We start from the raw sequence: 20,368 nt of genomic DNA on the forward strand, positions 1-20,368 counted from the left end.
TTAAAAATGGTGAAATGGTAAGTTGATGAAGCATACAGCTCGAGGAGTTGACTTGGAAGAGAGCAACTCAGCAACATGGAAGGAGATACAAAAGAAAAATCTTCATCTTTCTGAAGACAAAGAGAGAGACCCAGAGTTTTGAGTTTTTTGTTCTAAGTAACTAATCTGTGAAAAGTTCAACATGTTGGATAGTGTTTTCTAGAGAGAAAGAAGTATTCTGCCAATGTGAAGAACTTAATCAGTGTAAGCACAATCCGATTCATCTAATAGCAACAGAGGCTGTTGAAGCATCAATCTCCTTCATGTTTTACAGATTGTAATTTCATTTTAATGTATATCTTTCTGTAATTTCTTGAGTGGTAAAAGACTGAAAGAGAGAGAGCTCAAGAAAAAGCCAAAGGGTGACAAAAAGTCCAGTGATACACTTGATTGAAAAACCTAGAGAGATTTCAGATTTCTTTTGGTTGTTTCAAATGTCTCGTGTCTTGTACCTGTGAGGTACCCCTTTCTAAGTTGGGTTAGCACTTAGGGTGGAGAGTTAGGTATTAGCATAACCAAGTTAAGTTAGGATAGAACTTGAGAGGGAAAGGATTGTGTCAATCTTGTGAAACCGGTGTATGTAATACTTTAATTATAGTGAAAATTTCACCACTGTTGTAGTGGAGACTAGATGTAAGTTACATTGCACAAGGCAACTGAACTAGGATACATGCTGGTGTCATTCTTCTTCTCTTTCTCTGAGTTCTATTTTCTGATATTTATGAGACAAAACGAAATTGTCTTATAAAGTTTCTGCTGCACAGTTCAAACAGATTCAGAGTGAAAGTCAGTAATTAAAATCTTATTTCATTAAAGTAAAAGAAGGTCATATATTCAACCCCCTTCTCTAAGCCTTCTACAACCTTCCAAGGGAGAAGGAGATCCAAGAGGAAGAGCGTCACCACCAGTGGAAGGAGGGAAGAGTTTCTGCCTCGCCACCACCGACCAGCTCGCGCCGCCATTGCGCCACGCTCTGCCGCCAAGCTTGTCTTTCCATCATGTCTATGCTGCCAGCTTTGTCGCCGGTCGTCGCGCAAGGAAGAGAGAAGGGGAGATGAGTTCGCAAGGGAGAAGAGGAAGTTGCGCCGCCTAACCGCCGCTGCCGCCGTTGGAGTCACGGAAAGGGGAGCCCGACACGAGAGGAGCAGTGCGCGAAGGAGAGGGAAAGAAGTCCGAGGCTGAGCTAGTCCTTATCACCGCTATTCTGCCCATCCGCCATCGCTGGAGCTCCACGCTGGCTTTGCTGCCCGAGAACCCACTGCCATCATCGGGAAACTCTGCTGGTATTTAAGTTTGGTTTCTATTTTTTTGGATTTCGAAAAAATTGTTGATGCTGCGTGATTGTTACAGTCGCCATCACCAGGGTTTTTGCTCGCTGCTGTCACTTGAGATGATTGTCGGAGCTACTGCCGGGTCGATTCGAAGTCGCGACTGCTTCGTTTTGTTATTTCAGTAAGTAATTATATTTCAAAAATCCTTGCGTTAGTATTCTGTTGTGTTTGGTTAATGAATCTGAGGTTTGGTAACGTAGGGTCAAGTTCTAGTGGTTACATGTCGCTTTTACGTTACTGATATTGCGGTTGCCGTTGATTTCGGGTTGAGAGAAAAGGTTCTGTTGGCGCGTTTGGGTTATAATTTCAACAAATCGAGGTAGGGGTTTTTCTAAAAAGCTTATTTGATATTTTAGAATTGTTATAAATAGATATCAATTTAATTAGAAAAGAATTACTTTACGATTTTAAATCACCGAAGAAAAGTATTATGTTCTAATATCGATTTTAAATATAAAAAGGGCTTATGTTTTTAGTTGGACTTAAGGATTTCGTTTAGAGGAGCCTTTAGTGATTTTAAAGAAAATTGGACGTTGATTGAATAACTTCGTTTGCGACGTTTTAGAAAAAGTTCAAGAATTGGTTTTAAGAATGAAACTGAGATTGACTTTGGTTTTGATTTGATTTAGAAACCATATTTGGTTGACTGAATGTAGGAAGCAATGATTTTTGCGGATTTATGATGAATTTAAGAAATTGAAATTTGGTGGGTTCCCCTTAAAATCTTGAAACTTTGTCGCGATGGTTAATTTATAACCCCTAATTTAAAATAGTTACATGACTGCTTTTAAAAGTGAATGATTTTTGAGTGTTTTCAAAGAGATTTCCAATTTGGTTTGACTTTGAAGTTGTTGACGTTTTCGGAGATTGTTACCAAAAAGAATGGGTTTTTATTTTAAAGAAAATTGATTTGAGAAATTAGAAACTGATGATGAGTTTGAGTATGTGGTTGTAAAATATATTGTTCACCGTCATAGGGGCTGTGGCAGTCTCCCGCCTACGTTCGGATGTGAGGGCTGTGGCAGTCTCCCGCTCACGCGACATGCATTGATTTGGAAAATTGCTATGTGCCTTTGGCAAGGGCAGTGGCAGTCTCCCGCTTGTCGAGGTAGCGGTGCTAGCATAGGGGTCGAGGCAGTCTCCCGCCTACGTTGAGATGTGAGGGCTGTGGCAGTCTCCCACTCACACAACCTTTCTACTACCAGAGTGAGCAGGGCACTATATCCCATGTCGTGGTAGAAAGGCAACATCCCGGAGATGTATCGGGTTGGTATTTTGAACCGACAAGTGATATCACGAGCCAATAGGATAAACATTCATCATATGCATCTATGTGACATTGTTTGGGTGTGCATATTGTAATTGGTTTGCCTATGTGAATAATTATGTTTAACTGCTAATTGCTATACTTGATGTAACTGCTTTGTTTGTGTTTGAATCTCTCTACTTGTTTTTGTAACTGAAATTGGTTGGATTGTGGTGAATTGGATGTTGTTTGAGTTGTTTGGGCCTGAGGCCGTGATTAATTATGTGATAGGCTAGAGGCCGTGATTGGTATGAGTTTTTGGTTTAGTAAAGTGTGAAAAATCAAACTGGTTCAGTATTAAACTTAATGAACCTATACTTGAAACAGCATGGTCATTCATACTATCTAGAAAAACTTTTAATATTTGATACAAAAGGTTTTGGGTTTTGAAGAATAAACGGATTTCTCTTTTAAAAAGGACTTCGGATTTTTTAATATAAACCTTTGGTTTTTGAAACGATACATAAGGCGAACAACGGTCACTGTACTCTAAAAACAGATTTATTTACGTATCTTATTATAGCAATTCTGTAACCCTATAGTGAGAACTAGTGAGAACGATGTTCTCACTCCCCTACAGGTGTTTCTTTTTCTGGATATGGACGAAGAAGTCTCGAAGAGTTTATTTTCGTTTTTGTTTTTATGATGTATTGTATTGTTTTAGATATTATAATTTTTTCTCGCCTTTATCTTTACACATTCTGTAAGAGGGATAAGATTTGTATTATGTAATGTTTGTAAGTCAATATTATATATGTATATATATTCTTTGTTGGTGCTATATATGGTTTGTAAGTATGCATTTATGTTTTCAACTAAAAATCTTTTGGAAGGCTATACGATTTTAAGTTTCAAACAGACTTCTATCTTAGTATTGAATATATTTAGAGTCGTTGTAATGTTCGAGCTATTAGAATGGCACAGTCGAAAGCGTAACATTCTAATAGTGAGGGTGTTACAGTGAAAATGTGTCATCACGGGAATATTCCCTTAGATCATTATCTTAAAAGAAAAAAGTGACTAGGCCATTTAACCCTTTCATCCTAGAAACTCGATATCCTGGTAGAAAAAACATACCAAATAATTTGGGAAAAATTAGATAGTGGTAAATAATTTGGGAAAAATTAGATAGTGGTGAGTTGTCTGATCTCGTTTTTTTTTTAGTCGTTTATGGTATTTTTTTAGTCCAACAGGTCAATGACTAATATATTATGGATTTGAGCTCTATTTAAGAATTTTTGTTGGCCAATAAATTACTGCATATATAAGACGAGATTCGAATCCCAATAATTATTTAAACGAACGAGTGAATTAACTATTTTTTTGTTTTTTTTTTAGTGAATTGACTATTTGACCAAGTTAAGTTGGTTAAGGTGCTCGATCTTGTTATAGGACAAATCCACAACTATGATCCATGAACTTCAAAGCCCAAAAATAAATTGAGTGAAAACCAAGCCTAAAAAATTAGAAGGTGGGGGAAGGAAATCTTCAATGTCACCCACGGATGTAAGTCAGACCGTTATGAAAAATATCTCAATAAAATTTTACCGTCTAGTTTAAAGACCAATTAATCCGACATACTAGCTTAAGAACTTCAATTCTTCTTTTGGAACTCTAATCAATCTATACTCACTAAAAGAATGGTTTATTTTAGTGATTAGTTACTATCTAGAATATGTGAAAACAACAAAGTTTGAAAAGAACTAATCAAGTCCTATATCCTTCAAATCCTAAGGAGCTAGCTTCTATGAGAACCCCATCAACCCCTTTGACGGTTAATTATATTTCGTTTCCTTCTCTTTCTTCCTATGGCTTTTTTATGGAAATAACAAAAATAACATTTTTTTTATTCAACAATACTACAAAATCAATACAATTTATTATTTTTATCAAAAAATTAATTAACAATATTTAAAAATTATTACTAAAAGTATGGTTTATACTACAAATATGAGACTACTGACTACAAATTTTGATCAATTTTAGACTTCTGTTAAAATTGCTAATCCTTCAAATTTTTTTATTATTTTTAACAAACATATTAACTTTATTTTGGTTGACTTTATACACCAGTACACTCAGCAGTGGATCCTCTTCAGTAGAAAAAAATTGGATAATGTCAATCGTTTAATTTAATCCTTTATTGTTTTTTTTTATATTTAATTTATTTTTTGTCTTACTTATAAAATTAATAGTGAGAGATTACATTTTATTTTCTCAAGTGTTAAAAAAATTTAAAGAATCCATTTCTGTGTAAGTCTAATACAATTATTGTAAATTTAATTTATTTTGTAAACTTCTAATGCTCATTATTAGTTGTAGCTACAGCTTGCAAATTTAATATCTTAAATTTTGTGATGTGAAGCGGGTAATATATACTTCTTAAAATAACAATTTCACTTTGAATTCGACTTTTCCAGAGCCTTGGTGATCTTTCAATGCCTGAAGTGTCTGCATGCTCCTGTAATATAATATAATAACAAATAAATAAAAATGCTGAATTAATATATAACAAGTTTTGTTTTGGATTGGATTCTAATAACAAAAAATTATAAATTAATTTCTGATCTTTTAAATTATTACAAAAATTATTTTTTTATTTTTTATAATTTAATAAAATTTAATATTCCAAATTTATTAATTTTTTAAAAATAACTAAGAAGTAATTATTTGTCATTTTTAAAAGATAAAATATTATGACTAATTTGTCCTTATTATTAAAAATTAATTGTCTATTATGTCAAAATATTAAAAACTAGTTTATCAAATATTATAATATAGACTAATTTTTTCTGCTGATAAAATAATTATTAGATAACAATTTGAAATATTACTCTAATATCTCTATATATATATATATATATACAGGATATATGGCTTCTGAGTTTCCGTAATCACTACAATAATCACATCAGTCTATATCTAAGTCGTTGTTATCTATGCTTTATTTATTTATTTATTTCCTTTTTTGATGGTACATCATGGTGATCTTTCAATGTTGAAGGGGGTCACATAATACTTGTATATATATATAACCCCCCCCCCCCCCTTCTCTCATACCAAGATTGTTTATAATATGAACATGGAGGAGAGTGGCCGTTTGAATTCTTACAGGAGCAAATGGAAAATGCCCGTCTTCGTTTTCTTCAAAGATGCGAGGTATCTAAACTTTACCAAACATGTTTTCATGGCTTTATATTACTGTTGTGATTGCATTGTATGTTATGCAGGAATCACATAATAGAAGTATGTATAACAGTTACAATATAATTGCCATTATGATACTGATTTTGTGGCATATAACGTTGTGTATTATTTTGTCTACCTTCTATATATAACGATGCAACACATATGTTAATGTTTATTTGACGAAATAATTCTACAACTATCCTACATATATAGATATTAAAAAAAAATGTTTGTTTTGGTACAATAATAAATTCATATGTACTCATACGTTTAAAATATGAATAAATAACAATAAATTATGTGGAATTTATTTTCTACGTTAGCATCATATTTTTTAATATATATATATATATATATATATATATATATATATATCACTAATTTTACTAACATATCCTTATAATTTAATAAAAATAAAAATTATTTTTTATTTAATTTTTTAAAAGACTTAATAAATACCATTTTTTATATGTTAGACAAATTAATGTTTTAGATTAATTGAATTCTTTAATTTTACCGTTTTAAAATTTAAATAATCTAAAAAACAAAAACAAAAGCATATTTAACAAAATTATTTATTTCTCTATAAACCCTAATTGATCTTTCAAACCAAAAAAAAAAATCTAAAAAATACTAAAAAAAATTATTTTGTTCTTTGGTTTGCTGGGTTTCTCACCCAACTTTTATATCGCTTAATTCTCTTTTATGTGTATGTATCTCCCTCTCTTCTCTTCAATCTCCTTCTCCTCGTAGAATGCTTCTCCCCCCTTCAAGTCCTTCAGATGAAGTCACCACGTCGGCTCAGAGAACGTCGTCGCGTCAGTGAGCGTCGCCATCTTGTGCGTTCCAGAGAGTGTCGCTGTCTTCCTGGTTCTAGAGAGTGTCACCATATTTCTCGTTGTCTTTCTTGTTCTTCATCACCATCGTCAACTTTTTTCTTTCAGTAACATCCTCTCTATAATTTCTATGATTTTAATTATTATAACATTGTAATTTTTGTAATTAATGTAATTTAGTTTGATTTCTGTGATTTTATATTAGTTGTTAATTTTGACAAAATATAAAACTTAAGCATCAATTTGAGAGATTGTTGCTGGAACTTCTGAAGTTGCTATTTTGTCTGAAATTGGAACCTCATTAAAAAAAAAGTATTAATGAATTGTGTATTGGCTCCTATTCTAATTATTTCAATGGTAACTAAATATTTGAATGAGCTTATTTTACTTTCTTGAAAAGAAAAAAAAAATCATGTTTTTAATTAACAGATGTGTTGAAAAGAAATTTTGATTTAAAAAGAAAGAAATTGATTGTAGAAGTTTTTTAAACTATCTAATCCTTTTTTTTTTAATCAAAGTTTCTTTTCATTATATCTATAAATTAAAAAATATGATTTTTTTTAAGAAAGTAAAATAAATATTCAGTTACTATTAAAATTACTGGAATAGAAGCTAATATACAATCCATTAATACTTTCCTAATGAGGCCCCAATTTCAAGTAAAATAGCAATTCCAAAAGTTCCAGTAACAATTCCTCAAATTGATGTTTAAGTTTTTCATTTTGTTAAAATTAACAACAACTAATATAAAATTATAGAAATCAAATCAAATTATATTAATTACAAAAATCATAACAATGCTATGATAATTAAAATCACAGAAATCACGAAGAGGATATTATCGGAAGGAAAAAGCTGACGACGGTGATGAAAAACAAGGAAGACGGCGACATTCTCTGAAACTAAGAAGACGGCAACGCTCTCTGGAACGCATAAGATGGCAACGCTCTCTAACGCGACGACGTTCTTCTCGGTTGGGTGAGGCGTGCACGAAAGCTGCAGTGACCTTGGCAGGGCGCCATGGAAAAAGCTTTGTCTTTTTTACCAGGGAGAAGAGGCGAGATTGAAGAGAAGAGAGGGAGATACAGACACAGAGAAGAGAATTCAAAGATATGAAAGTTAGGTGAAAAACCCAACAAACTAAAGAACAAAGTGATTTTTTTTAGTCTTTTTTAAATTTGTTTAATTTTTTGGTATAAATAATTAATTAGGGTTTTTGGAGAGACAAATAATTTTGTTAAATGTGTTTTTATTTTTGTTTTTTAGATTATTTAAATTTTGAAATGATAAAATTAAACAATTTGATTAATCTAAAACAGTAATTTTTGTCTAACATATAAAAAGGATATTTAAGTCTTTTAAAAAGTTAAATAAAAAATAATTTTTATTTTTATTAAATTATAAGAGTATTTTAATAAAATTAGTGATATATATATATATATATGTATATATATTTTAAAAAATCTGATACTTAATATGGAAAATAAATTTCACATAGCTTATTGTTATTTGTTCATATTTTAAACGTATTGATATATATAAATTTATAATCGTATCGAAATAAACACCTTAAAAAAAATCAGTTACCATATAAAAATATATATTTGATGTTTAATAAAAGTATTTGATTATTCTAATGACTAATTATTTTATTAGAAAAATATATAAATATATATATATATATATATATATATATATATATATATATATATATGCAAATACTTTAATAGTTTTAGATTTTCATGAAATATTTTTATAACTTTAATAATAATATTGCTCTTAAGTCTTATATATATTATATATTTTTCATATTCTTATTTCTCCGAAACTCTTTTGTGCATGTAGACTTGTTTTTAAGAATGATTCGCTGGCGAAGGAGATACTAAAGATTGCAATACCAGCTGCATTAGCTGTTGCTGCCGATCCCGTTGCCTCTCTCATAGACACGGCTTTCATTGGCCACTTAGGTATCTCACTTTCTTTATAATAACACAAATCATATTTAATTTGCACCATTTTCTTTTATTATATACTTTTGACATATGATATAAAAAAAATATTTTATCTTTTTTCATTTTTTATTAATTATTTTTAATACTAAGAATAAAAAGTGTATAAAAACAATATATACAAAGATAGTGAACATAACATTATATTCCTCTTATAATATAATAATTCCCTTAATAGTTTGATCATCGATCTTTATATGGTATAGTCAGCCAATGAATAATTGTTTCTTGACGACACCTTAACCATTTTTAGTTAAAGCCTTAGAGGTATCAGTGAGTTGAGAGAAGCTAGAGAATTAGGAAGATTATGATACGATGAATTGCGAGAGAAAATGAGATTATTATGTTATTGTTTGATTGTGATACTGAGCTAAGCACAACTTGTCTTTTAACACACGTGACAGAATTCTCTAACAAACTTTAACTAACATAACAGAATTCTAATTAACTACTTCCTGCTGAGTCAGCACTACTCTTTTACTAGCTCAACCTACTCAAGATAGTAACTCAAATTAGTTATTAGTAGTCTTTAAGTTTATTATTGTAGAATAGTCGATTTTTATAAGTAAAGTCAAAATTTGTATTGACAAAAAATTTAGTTAGTAGTTATTTTCTACTTTTATTTGTATTCGATTAAAATGTAAAAATTGTTTTATCATATTAGGATAAATATATTTTTTTCTAATATTTGTAATTTTTTAAAAAATATTTTTAACATTTAATTTTATTTCTAATATTTTTTTATTTATTTAATTTTGTCCTTAACGTTTTCGATTTTTGTCAAAATTATTTTTGATATTCCCAATTTTTTTCCATTTTAAATGAAGCTCATGCGTCTAAGAGTAATTTTGACAAAAATAAAAAAATTAGCAACAAAGTTAAATAAAATTAAACGCTAAGGATATTTTAAAAAAAATCACAAAAAAAATATGTTTCATACCATTACATTATTATGAAATTTGATTGTGTATGAATCATATTCGATTATATGTGTGAAAAAATGATTAGGGGCGGTGGATCAAGGTGCTGCTGGAGTTGCGATTGCATTGTTCAACCTATCTTCAAAGATTACAGTGGTCCCTCTCGTGAGCATTACAACTTCCTTCGTGGCAGAGGAAGATACTATTCAGAAAACCAATCAAAATGAGTCCAAACTCACCTATGAATTAGTCACCAAAAATATGCAAGTGTGTGATCGTACACAAGATGGAACAATGAAGACTCCCATGCCAACACCGGATGGTGCTTTGACTGAAGAGACCAATAATGGAAACGGTGCATTCTGATACCTTTCTCCTTTTTCTTACAACTCAGATTGTGAGAGCTTCTTTTAATAGATTTTTAAAAACAGCCAATAGTAAAAGAAAAAGAAAAACTTACACTAAATTTGTTTTCAATCAATACTATTGTGATGAAATTACTTCTCTAAAAATTTAAATTAATATAAAATAAGATATACATACATTACATTAAACACTTACATCATTGAAATATATATGTATTGTGGAATCTACGTTATGTATAATTACAATGACTAAAAGGTTTTAACAACTCTTAAATAATGGGACTAACAAAAACAACTATAGCTAAACACAAATCAAAAAATGTAAATTGTGTATAATAAAAAAATTAGAGTCTTGAGAGAAAAAGTGGTAATTTACAGCAGAAGTAATTGGACAAAAATGTTGTTGATTATCGAAAGAGTAGTAATTTACAATGCTAAGTAGCAACTATATATAAGCTTACTCTAACCAACTCTTCTAATAAAGATTCGTCAAGAAAAGCATCTTTAACTAACTATAACTAACAAATTAAAATTCTGTTAGAACTAGCCATTACTGATAGTCATTGTCAAGCAATTTTGCTCTCCTTCCTCAATACCCCTTCAAACTAAAGTTGTTGTATAGATTTATATTTAGTAGTATTCTCAAATAGTTCAAAATCGCTCAAGTAAAGTTTAGAATCTGAGGACATAGGTGTTGGTAATGGTTTAGAGTTCTCCTTTCCATATTTCTCTAGCATATTTGGCTTGTGAAATCATCAACTCCCTATGTAGAAGATATGCTTTCTCCAATCCCAGAAAGTAACTAAATCTGCCAAGATCTTTTAGAAAAAAGTTGTTCAACTGTGATATTAAAATTTCAATGACTTTGGAATCATTTTCTGTAACTATAATATCATGTACATACAATAAGAGATAGGTAATATTAGTTTAAGTATGTCTTACAAATAATGATACATTTGATTTAGTATTTTTAAATCCAAACTTGTATAGTGTTGTTGCCAGTGTCTTGAACCAAGCTCGAGGAACTTGTTTCAAGCCATATATGGCTTTATTAAGTTTACAAACAAGAGTTTTATTGGAGCACTCATATCTTTTTGCTTGAAGCTTATAGAGATTCTCTTCAAATTTTTCATTCAAAAAGGCATTGTAGAAGTCGAATTGTCTTAATGGCCAACCTAAGGGTATAGCAATGGTGAGAATCACTTTTACTGTGGTTGATCTGATCACTGTAGAGTAGATTTGTTCATAGTGTACTCCCTCTTTTTGATGAAATTCCTTGCCAACTAGCCTTGCTTTATATCTCAGAATCTCACCTTTTTGATTTCTTTTGATGGCAAACACCCATTTACTCCCTATAATTGTATCATTTACTGGTGCTTTTGTGAGAGTCCATATTCCACATCTATTCAGTACTTGCATCTTAATATTCATTGTCTTTTTTTAGTGTGAATAGTTGAGTGCTTATTTGACATTTGATGGTATGTTGTTGATAAGGTCAGGAGTTTGAATCACTAATGCTTTTGATTTGATGTGGCTAGATTTGGCTCTTGTAATCATAGAGCGTGTGTTTAATGGTGTGATGGGGGGAGGCATATCTCCATGCCACTTATAGGGTTAGGAGTTTCTGTGTGCTGATGATGATGAAGAGTTTCTTGTTTTGATTGTGTATTAGAAGGTATAGTAGTGGCACTCCTATAAGGTCTTAAAAAAGGAAAGTGTGCACATTCAAACACTTTAAAGAGATTAAAATCTGGTTTGATGGTTATCAGTGGCTAAGAAAAAAGGGGTTGAATCTTATCCCCTTTTTGGTGAATAAATCTTGCTGCCGTTTTAAAACGTTTCAGCAGATATTTCTGCTTTTTGTCTCGTCATTAGTCAATAGACTTTTTCTTTTTGTCTCGTAACCAATGAGGAGATATTTTTTAATTTTGTCTCCTACGAACAGAATCAGAATTTGAATAGAGTAGAAAGAGAAAATCACACCCAAAAGTATCCTAGTTCAGCTGCTAAGTGCAATGCAGCCTACATCCAGTCTTCATCACAACAATGATGGAATTTCACTATAATCAAGCAGATTACAGACACCAATTCTCCCTAAGAACTACCCTTCCTATCCAGGACAAGTCAAGAATCTATCCCCAATTCTGAACTTGACTAGACCTCAATCTAGCTTTCAACCGCAAAGTACTAACCCAACTTGCAAGGGGATCCCCTCAGGATCATGATAACAAAACAGAAATACATACAAAGAATTTCTGAGATAATAATGGCTTTTTTTTAACTCTTTGCCTTTTTCCACTCATTGACTTTTTTTTACAAAATCTCACATTTTGGCTTTTACCAATGCAACACAGATAGACTTATTGAGAAAAAGAAATATTCAATGAAAGCCATGAAGGAGAAGAATAAACAGCTCCAAGAGCTATGGGAATCCGAACGTGTGCTCTCACTCCTTACTTCAATCCTTGGTTGTTCTCCCTTATTTATAGAAGGGGAAGCCTCCAAGGTTGAAACTGTTGAACCGAGCTAACTTCTTCTTCTTCATGCAAAAACCGGTTCGGCCAGAGAGAGAGGAGAGGAAACCGAATGTAAAACCCAACATGCAATTACCTCTGTGTCTTTCCTTGTCACCAATCTTTATCAATCTGGACCTTCCATCTTGACTTGCACTCCAAGAAGGATTCCTGGCCCTTGATGAGTCCTTGATGATGACAGTTTCTTCTGCTCTAACTTCTGCCTCTTCCCCCACGTAGTTACAGTAGCTACCTCCTGTGGTGGTTGATCAAAAGCTGAGACAAGTCATCCCTCCAAGGATCTTCTTCCTCTGACCGAATGGATCTCCACCATTTTTGGTTATGGAAAACTTGAGATTACTTCACCACATCTTATCTTTTGTGGTAAAGATCTTAGCCACTCTATACCTCAGATTTTCTTTTTCTTGATGCCATCATCACAATGGCCTCTTCTTTGTAACTAGCTTCTCTGATAGCTTACTTCATCTCTCCTTTCCTACTAGACAAGACCGAAAGAGAGAGGAGAGAGAACAGAGAAAAGCTTGCAATGTAATTAAGGAAGAAAATAAAAATGAGTTGTGTTTACATTACCTATGCCTAGCCTCTGCTTCCTTTTTCTAGTTACTTGCTTTTATCATCTTCTTCTCTCACAATGAGGTGACCGAGTACAAAGAGAGAGAAGAGAGAGTAGTAAAAAAAAAAGCTATGGAAGTAATGAGTGATATTGATTAAAATCAATTAAAATGAATTAAAATCCACTTCTTATGCTTTTGCCTTGTAACGTGCATAACTTATTAAATGCCATCAAATCAGATTTTCTCTTTTCATATATCAAGGCATTCATTAAATCCATTTAATTCAAAATTTGAATTCTAACCATAGAGTGAGTTGGTGTCCATGGGAAGCATGGAGCATTTGTTTTCTTCCTTCTTTTAGTTTGGACCATAATGTTGGTCTTTTAATCACAATGATATTGGGCTGCACCAAACTTTCTTGGCCCAATTTATGTTAATAAAATAATTCAGCCTCATATTATATAGCAAATTTGGACAAAGTTAAATATTATCATTATATTGGGTTTTTTTGTTGCTTAATCCCAATGACAAAAATTCTGCATACAAAAATAGAAATTATTAATCAATTAATTTGAAGCTGAAATCAAATTAATAATTTCTTAAATAATATTAATAATATTCGATCATCATCATATTAATTTAGAGTTTTCCAAACTCATCATCATGGTTGTTGATGAAATAAAACCTCATATGGACTTTTATTATGAACAATACTTGTTGGAAGTCTATTGATTATATAAACTGAGGTTATAAGACATCCTCCCAGAATTTCATAGGGAGAGAGACTGTTGCTAAAAGGGATAGATCCATTTCAGTAATATGTTTGTGTTTTCTTTTACACTACCTTGTTAATAGTGTGTGTAAGAGCAGGATTTTTCTATGCTGAATGCCTTCTGAAGCAAGAAACTTAGAAAAAGCCGTAGAAACACACCTCCATTATTAGTTTGTATAGCTTTAATGCATTGGCCAGATTATTTTTCCATCAACTTATAATTTTGAAAGGCTAATAGTGTTTGAGACCTATTCTGAAGTAAGAAAATTAGATTAAATTTGGAAAAACTATCAACAAATTATAGGAGATAATCCTTGGTAGCCTGGTCACAAATGAAATAATAGTTAGGCCAGAATTCAAAATAAACTCCATTTTTAGCAGCAAACCTTGATACACTTAACAGATTTTGTGTTATTTGGGGAACATGCAGTAAATTCTATAATATAAAAGTGACACTACAATATTTATCATATAGAATAGAGGATCCAGAGTTCTTAATAGCAATACTTGTACCATTACATACAAAGACTTGATCTAAATCAGTATTACTTGTCGATGAAGTAAGCGGGTTTGATGGATCTGGTGTTAGGTGATGGCTTGCACCAGAATCTGCAAGCCATGAGGCTTCACTGACGAATGAAGATGGGGAAGTTAGATAGGCAGTTGAATGATGAAAATTGGCTGGAGGTGGTGGAGGTTGAGCATTCATATATGGGGTTTGTATTGCTGAAGAATTATTACCAGAATTTAGGTTGAAAGATTAACAGTTCCACACCACATGGCCTAACCTCCCACAAAGTTGACATTGCAATCTTGAATTATTGTTGTTGTTAATCTTCCACGTCCTCTTATGTTTCTTCCACGTCCTCGTCTATAAGTATTGCTACGGTTGAAATCAAAATTTAGTGAAGAATTCTACATATAATGAGCTATAGGCATACCAGATTCTGACTTCTTGAAGTGCTCTAGCATTTCTTCATAAGAAAGCAAGAAAGCTTCAACCTCTACAATTCTAAAGGGTCCCTTTTTTGCTGTCACAGAAGAGATGTAAACTGCATATTCTTCATTAAGTTCTTCAATGATGGCTTGAAGATGATCATCCTCAAATACTTCATATCCTACAGAAAATAATGAATCCACAATTTTGCAAATCTTGGACAAAAACTTAGCAGCTGAACTAGTCTTCTTGCAAGATCTTAATTGACTTTTGAGACTTTGTATACTTGCAGAGGAAACAACTTGAAAATAGTCATCAATCCTTTCCCAAACTTCATGAAATCTAGAGAGGTGAATGACTTTTGTTTTTTATTCAATTGGTCTTGGAATCAACAAGCCATGTGGTGAGTGCTCGATCCCTTTGGCACTAGTTCTTGAATTCTTCTATTTCTGTAACAGTTTTCCTGGTAGCATCAGATGTGAATTGCTCAAGAATTTTTGAGAGATCTAGATGACTTTTAAGACCAAGATTTTCGATAGTGAGAATTGCAATAATGTATCTACATGTGGAGTAGTTTTCTTCATTGAGTTTTTCTGCGATTGGGGAGAATGATTTCTTTATAGAATCTGAGAGGGTAATCTCCATCATGAAGAAGAAGCAGAGATGTAGGCTCTAGATACTATAAAGGAACTAACAAGAAAGACTATAGCTATACACAAACCAAATAAAGTAGAGAAACAGAATTTTGAGAGAAAGAGTGGTAACTTGCAATAGAGGTAATTGAACAAAAATATTATTGATTATCAGAAGAATAGTATATTTATAATGCTGAGTAGCAACTACATATAAGCTTACTGTAACCAACTGTTCTAGTAAAGACTCATTAAACAAAGCATCTTTAACTGACTGACAAACTAGAATTCTGTTAGAACTAGCAGTTAGTGTTAGTCTTTGTCAAATAATTTTGCTCTCCTTTCTAATATTAAAATATATTATTTATATCTTAATACTATTTTTTATTTTTATTTTAAATTAAAAATTGTTGTTAAATAAAAAAAATATTACTTTTATTTTAAAAAATTATATAATCACAATAACTATCATAACCATAAACACCATAATTAAATTTCAGTTTTGTATATATGTTCATCATGCTAGCTAGTATGAGAAGTTTTCATGAGTGCTAATTAAATTCCTTTGATCAGAAGAATATAGAAATATATGTGAGAAAAATATGTTGAAAAGGGTTGAAAGAAAGAAGCTACAACTTGGTTCAGCATCAACATCACTGCTGTTTGCCACAATCCTTGGCATCATTCAAGCTGCAGTTCTTATATTTGCAGACAAACCCCTATTAGGCGCAATGGGTCTCAAACATGTGAGTATTAATTATTAATTATTAATGATTAATTATTAATTATTGTTTAATAATAATTCCATGTACTTTAATATGTGTAGGGTTCTCCTATGTTAGACCCTGCCGTAAAGTACTTGAGATTGAGATCGTTAGGTGCACCTGCAATGCTTCTCTCACTAGCCATGCAAGGAATCTTTCGAGGTTTCAAGGACACAAAAACTCCTTTATATGTCATTCGTAAGTTGAAATGAAGCTTTGTAATGTAATCAAGCATATTTTGGTTTCAAGAAGTAATGTTTCATTTTTAAATCAATTATCAAATTAATTATTATATATTTATATTTTATTTATGTTTATTTTCATTTCATTTGGTTCAGTTTTCGGATATGCATTGAATATCAGTTTAGACCCACTACTCATTTTTCATTGCAATTTGGGTCTCACCGGTGCAGCCATTTCACATGTCGTCTCCCAGTGAGTTATATATTATTTTCTTCTATTTAATAATTATTAATAATTTGACTAGAGAAAAAAATAAAAACAAATATTTGAAAACAATTTTACTAATTTTTTCTTTAATTTTATTGCTTAATATTTATAAAAATTATGTGCTCCCAAAAAATTAATTATCTTAAATATATAGTAGAGGATTATTTCATTTTCTTAGACAGAGAAAAAGTAATGTGAGATCCTTATTTTAAAAATAATCCATATAAAATTAAAGAATTGATATTTATAGTATTTTTAATATATTAAGCATATAAATTAATATATAATTTCAAACAGAGAAATTGAACGATAAAAATGAATAATAGAACACATATATAGTAATATTCTAATAAAGTTCATTAAAAAAATAAAATAAAACTAATCAAGTTTATTATTGTTCGTACAATAACTTGTGAACTTTTCATAAATGGTGGCTGTTTTAGGTTCTTCATGGCATTGATTCTATGGATGATATTAATCAGAAAAATGGTACTTCTACCACCAGGCTTTAAGAATTTGCAGATCTTGAGGTTTCTGAAAAATGGTAGGGGTGGTGAACATACAATTACTAACCTAGTCCTTTTTATTAAATAATGTTACTTGCAAATTGCAATGATGGATGGAGTAAAAATGTATGTTTAAATGATGATAGGAGGGATGTTATTGGCGAAAGTAATAGCGGCATCGTTCTGTGCGACGTTGGCATCGTCATTGGCAGCAAGATTAGGGGCAATTCCAATGGCGGCATTCCAAACTTGCCTCCAAGTGTGGCTCACTTCTTCCCTTATTGCTGACGGTTTAGCTGTTGCCGTACAGGTCATATAATTAATTATCTTCTTTTTCTTTTAATAAATGAGTATTAATGACTAACTAGATAATACAGGCAATTCTAGCATGTTCCTTTGCTGAGAAAGACTATGAGAAAGTAATTGCTGCTGCAGCAAGGACACTACAAATGGGGTTTGTTTTGGGAGTTGCTCTCTCTCTTCTTGTCGGCATTGGAATGTACTTTGGAGCTGGACTTTTCTCCAAAACTATCCCTGTTTTGCACATAATCAGAATAGGCCTTCCGGTAATATATATTATCAAAATTAAACTATATTTTCTTATGAAAACTATCCCATGTTATTGTGTCTAATTGCAAACAACACTACCAGTTTGTTGCTGCTACACAACCAATCAATTCATTGGCCTTTGTATTTGATGGTGTGAACTATGGTGCTTCTGATTTTGCTTATTCTGCATACTCCTTGGTAATAAGTTCACTTGCCTTTCTTTTTGTTTTACCATTTTCATACTACTTTATTTTGATTCATAATATCTATCACTATAGACTATAGTAAAATATTTTGGTTTAATATATTTATCATTTAAATATTTTAATAATACATTTATTATGCGTGATTAATATATGTACATCCAAACAATTATTTTGCCATTGTCTTTGTTTAGGTCATGGTGGGATTTGCAACTGTTGCTTCATTACTTATTCTCTCAAAGAGCAAAGGTTTCGTGGGAATTTGGATTGCTCTTACCATCTTCATGAGTCTTCGCATGTTTGCTGGTTTTTGGAGGTAAAATCTTCCCCATGTTAGGCAATCTATGTATATGCACACTGCCTTCATCAATTCAATTAAGCATGAAACATCATATAATACTTTTAGTTCTTTCAAAAGAAAATTCAAGCACTAATATAGAACAGATCAGAAACTATAAATGTTATCAAGTACTAAACCTATCACATCAAGTGGTTATTGCTTTGGTTACTTAAATGTTATATCACAAGTTTGATTATTAGGGGTGTCACATGTATATATATGCAACAAGATTTAGGCCACCCTACCTAAAGATAAACTCAGATGGGGTTAGACATTAGTCGTTGTCTCTCAATCGACGAATACATAAGTTTTTATGCCTAGTAAACTAAAACCCAAAAAAATTAAAAAAAGTAAAAAAATCTATTTATAATACGTAACAAAAAATAAAAGACCAAAATAGTGCCTTTTTTTGGGTGTCCAACCAAAATAGTGCTTGACACATAATATTTCATATCATTACCACATGATTCTAATAGTAAGATTAGTAATCTTTCATTCAATTAGATCATTTTAGAAGTGAGGTCAAAATAATATAGTAAAATAATAAAAAATATTAATATTTATATTTAGATATTTAAATTTTGGAATATATTAGTTAAGTCAAATTTTTAATAAATAAATGTAATTAACACATTTAAAAGTATATTAATTTAAAAATATTTTTTATTTCAATGTTTTGATAATATTATATGAGTAATACATTTATTGTTACTACTAACGACTGGTCAAGTATCTAATATCCATAAAAATCATATTTTTATTGATTATTTTTTATATGATACAAAAAAAATAATAACTCAATAGCTAAAAAATCTATAAAGAGTATAACTCGAATGAACTAATTTAAAATTTTTATTATTTTTTATTTTAGTGTTTGAATTTTTGCTAAAATTATGTGAGAGGAACAAAAAATTTATAAAATAAATAAAAATTTAAATCAAACAACTATAATTCTCTTTATATGTAGGTTTAAATAAAATAATATCTTTTTTTCTATTAAAAAATATTCAAATAATTTTTTGATATTTAATTGTAAAGTTGACATTTTATAATATTATAGTAAAAGCTTTTTCGACGAAAATAATATTAAAATGTATAAATAAAATAAAATTAAACAAAACAATAAAAAAATAAAAAAATGATATATATTATAAAAAAATATTAAATACTAATAATCTCATTTATTTTAAAAAGTTAAGCTTGACTTTAGGTAATTAAATAATTATATTATTATTAGTTATTAATATTATTTGTTTTAAATTATATAATACAATAATTTTTATTATTGTATTAATATCTAATAACATATATGTTTCTTATACATTATTTTTTTTTAAATGTGGAGGCAAATAAATTATTATATTGGAGACAATTATCTACACATTTATACTTATTATCTATTTACAAATTTCATTAACAATCAAGCTCGCTCATATAAATTGAGATTGGCTCACATATGAACTCGTTAACAATAGATGAACTAATAAAATATTGTAAAAATTATTAATACTCTTCTTGATTGCTCAAGAAAAATTTGAAATTAAAGTTGAACTTGGAAAAGAATTTCAAATTATTAATACTTATGAGTATTTTGAAGAAAAAAAAATTTATGATGCTATTTTCCAGTGTTTACAAGTGTTAAAATACATATATGCAGGATGGGAACAGGAACAGGACCTTGGCGTTTTCTTAGACTCCACTGATGTTATATGCATTGCAAATTTCATTTGGTGTATGCTCTGTATCACTGTTTCACCTTACAGGATCATTTTGGTTCTTGTTTCAAGATTTGATCACTTATTACTTTACTCAGATAATCTTAATTATGTGTGTATTTAATTTATATTGAATCATTCAAGTTTAACGTCATTTTATTTGATTAGTAAAGAATTATCACAAAAAATATATATAATGGTGGTTTATATTTGTAAAGGGAAGTGCAGAAACAGAGAAAAGAGAGATAGCAGAAGAGCAATGACTTGTATCTCAAGAAAGCGTTAGTCAGTTGTATTATGTGATAATTTGTAAATCAATACACTTGTGTTCTGAAAACCTTTAAGGTGTTTGAATGTGCATGCTGTCCCTTTCTTAATCCATTTAATAAACACAAACTGGATTACAGAGCTCAAAAA

At 30.6% G+C, this 20,368-nt stretch overlaps 1 protein-coding gene across 3 annotated transcripts; it reads left to right on the forward strand.

Moving 5' to 3' along the window:
* The first annotated feature begins 5,733 nt into the window (after nucleotides 1-5,733).
* Nucleotides 5,734-20,368, forward strand: LOC112707493 (protein DETOXIFICATION 43). 3 transcript variants are annotated; one of them, XM_072201314.1, is made up of 13 exons: nucleotides 5,750-5,835; nucleotides 7,523-7,824; nucleotides 8,547-8,668; nucleotides 9,719-9,985; nucleotides 15,998-16,170; nucleotides 16,251-16,386; nucleotides 16,527-16,623; nucleotides 17,082-17,182; nucleotides 17,291-17,454; nucleotides 17,522-17,710; nucleotides 17,796-17,891; nucleotides 18,091-18,212; nucleotides 19,894-20,368. In XM_072201314.1, the coding sequence occupies exons 2-13, from the start codon at nucleotides 7,814-7,816 to the stop codon at nucleotides 19,937-19,939; spliced, it is 1,524 nt and encodes a 507-aa protein (XP_072057415.1). In that variant the 5' UTR covers nucleotides 5,750-5,835; nucleotides 7,523-7,813; the 3' UTR covers nucleotides 19,940-20,368. The 3 variants fall into 3 exon arrangements, with proteins under 3 accessions (XP_025615026.1, XP_025615027.1, XP_072057415.1); XM_025759241.3 differs by lacking the exon at nucleotides 7,523-7,824 and having other exon boundaries at nucleotides 5,734-5,835; XM_025759242.3 differs by lacking the exon at nucleotides 7,523-7,824 and having other exon boundaries at nucleotides 5,734-5,835; nucleotides 16,001-16,170.

Source organism: Arachis hypogaea, chromosome 8, assembly GCF_003086295.3.
Source record: "Arachis hypogaea cultivar Tifrunner chromosome 8, arahy.Tifrunner.gnm2.J5K5, whole genome shotgun sequence".
Taxonomy (NCBI): Eukaryota; Viridiplantae; Streptophyta; class Magnoliopsida; order Fabales; family Fabaceae; genus Arachis; species Arachis hypogaea.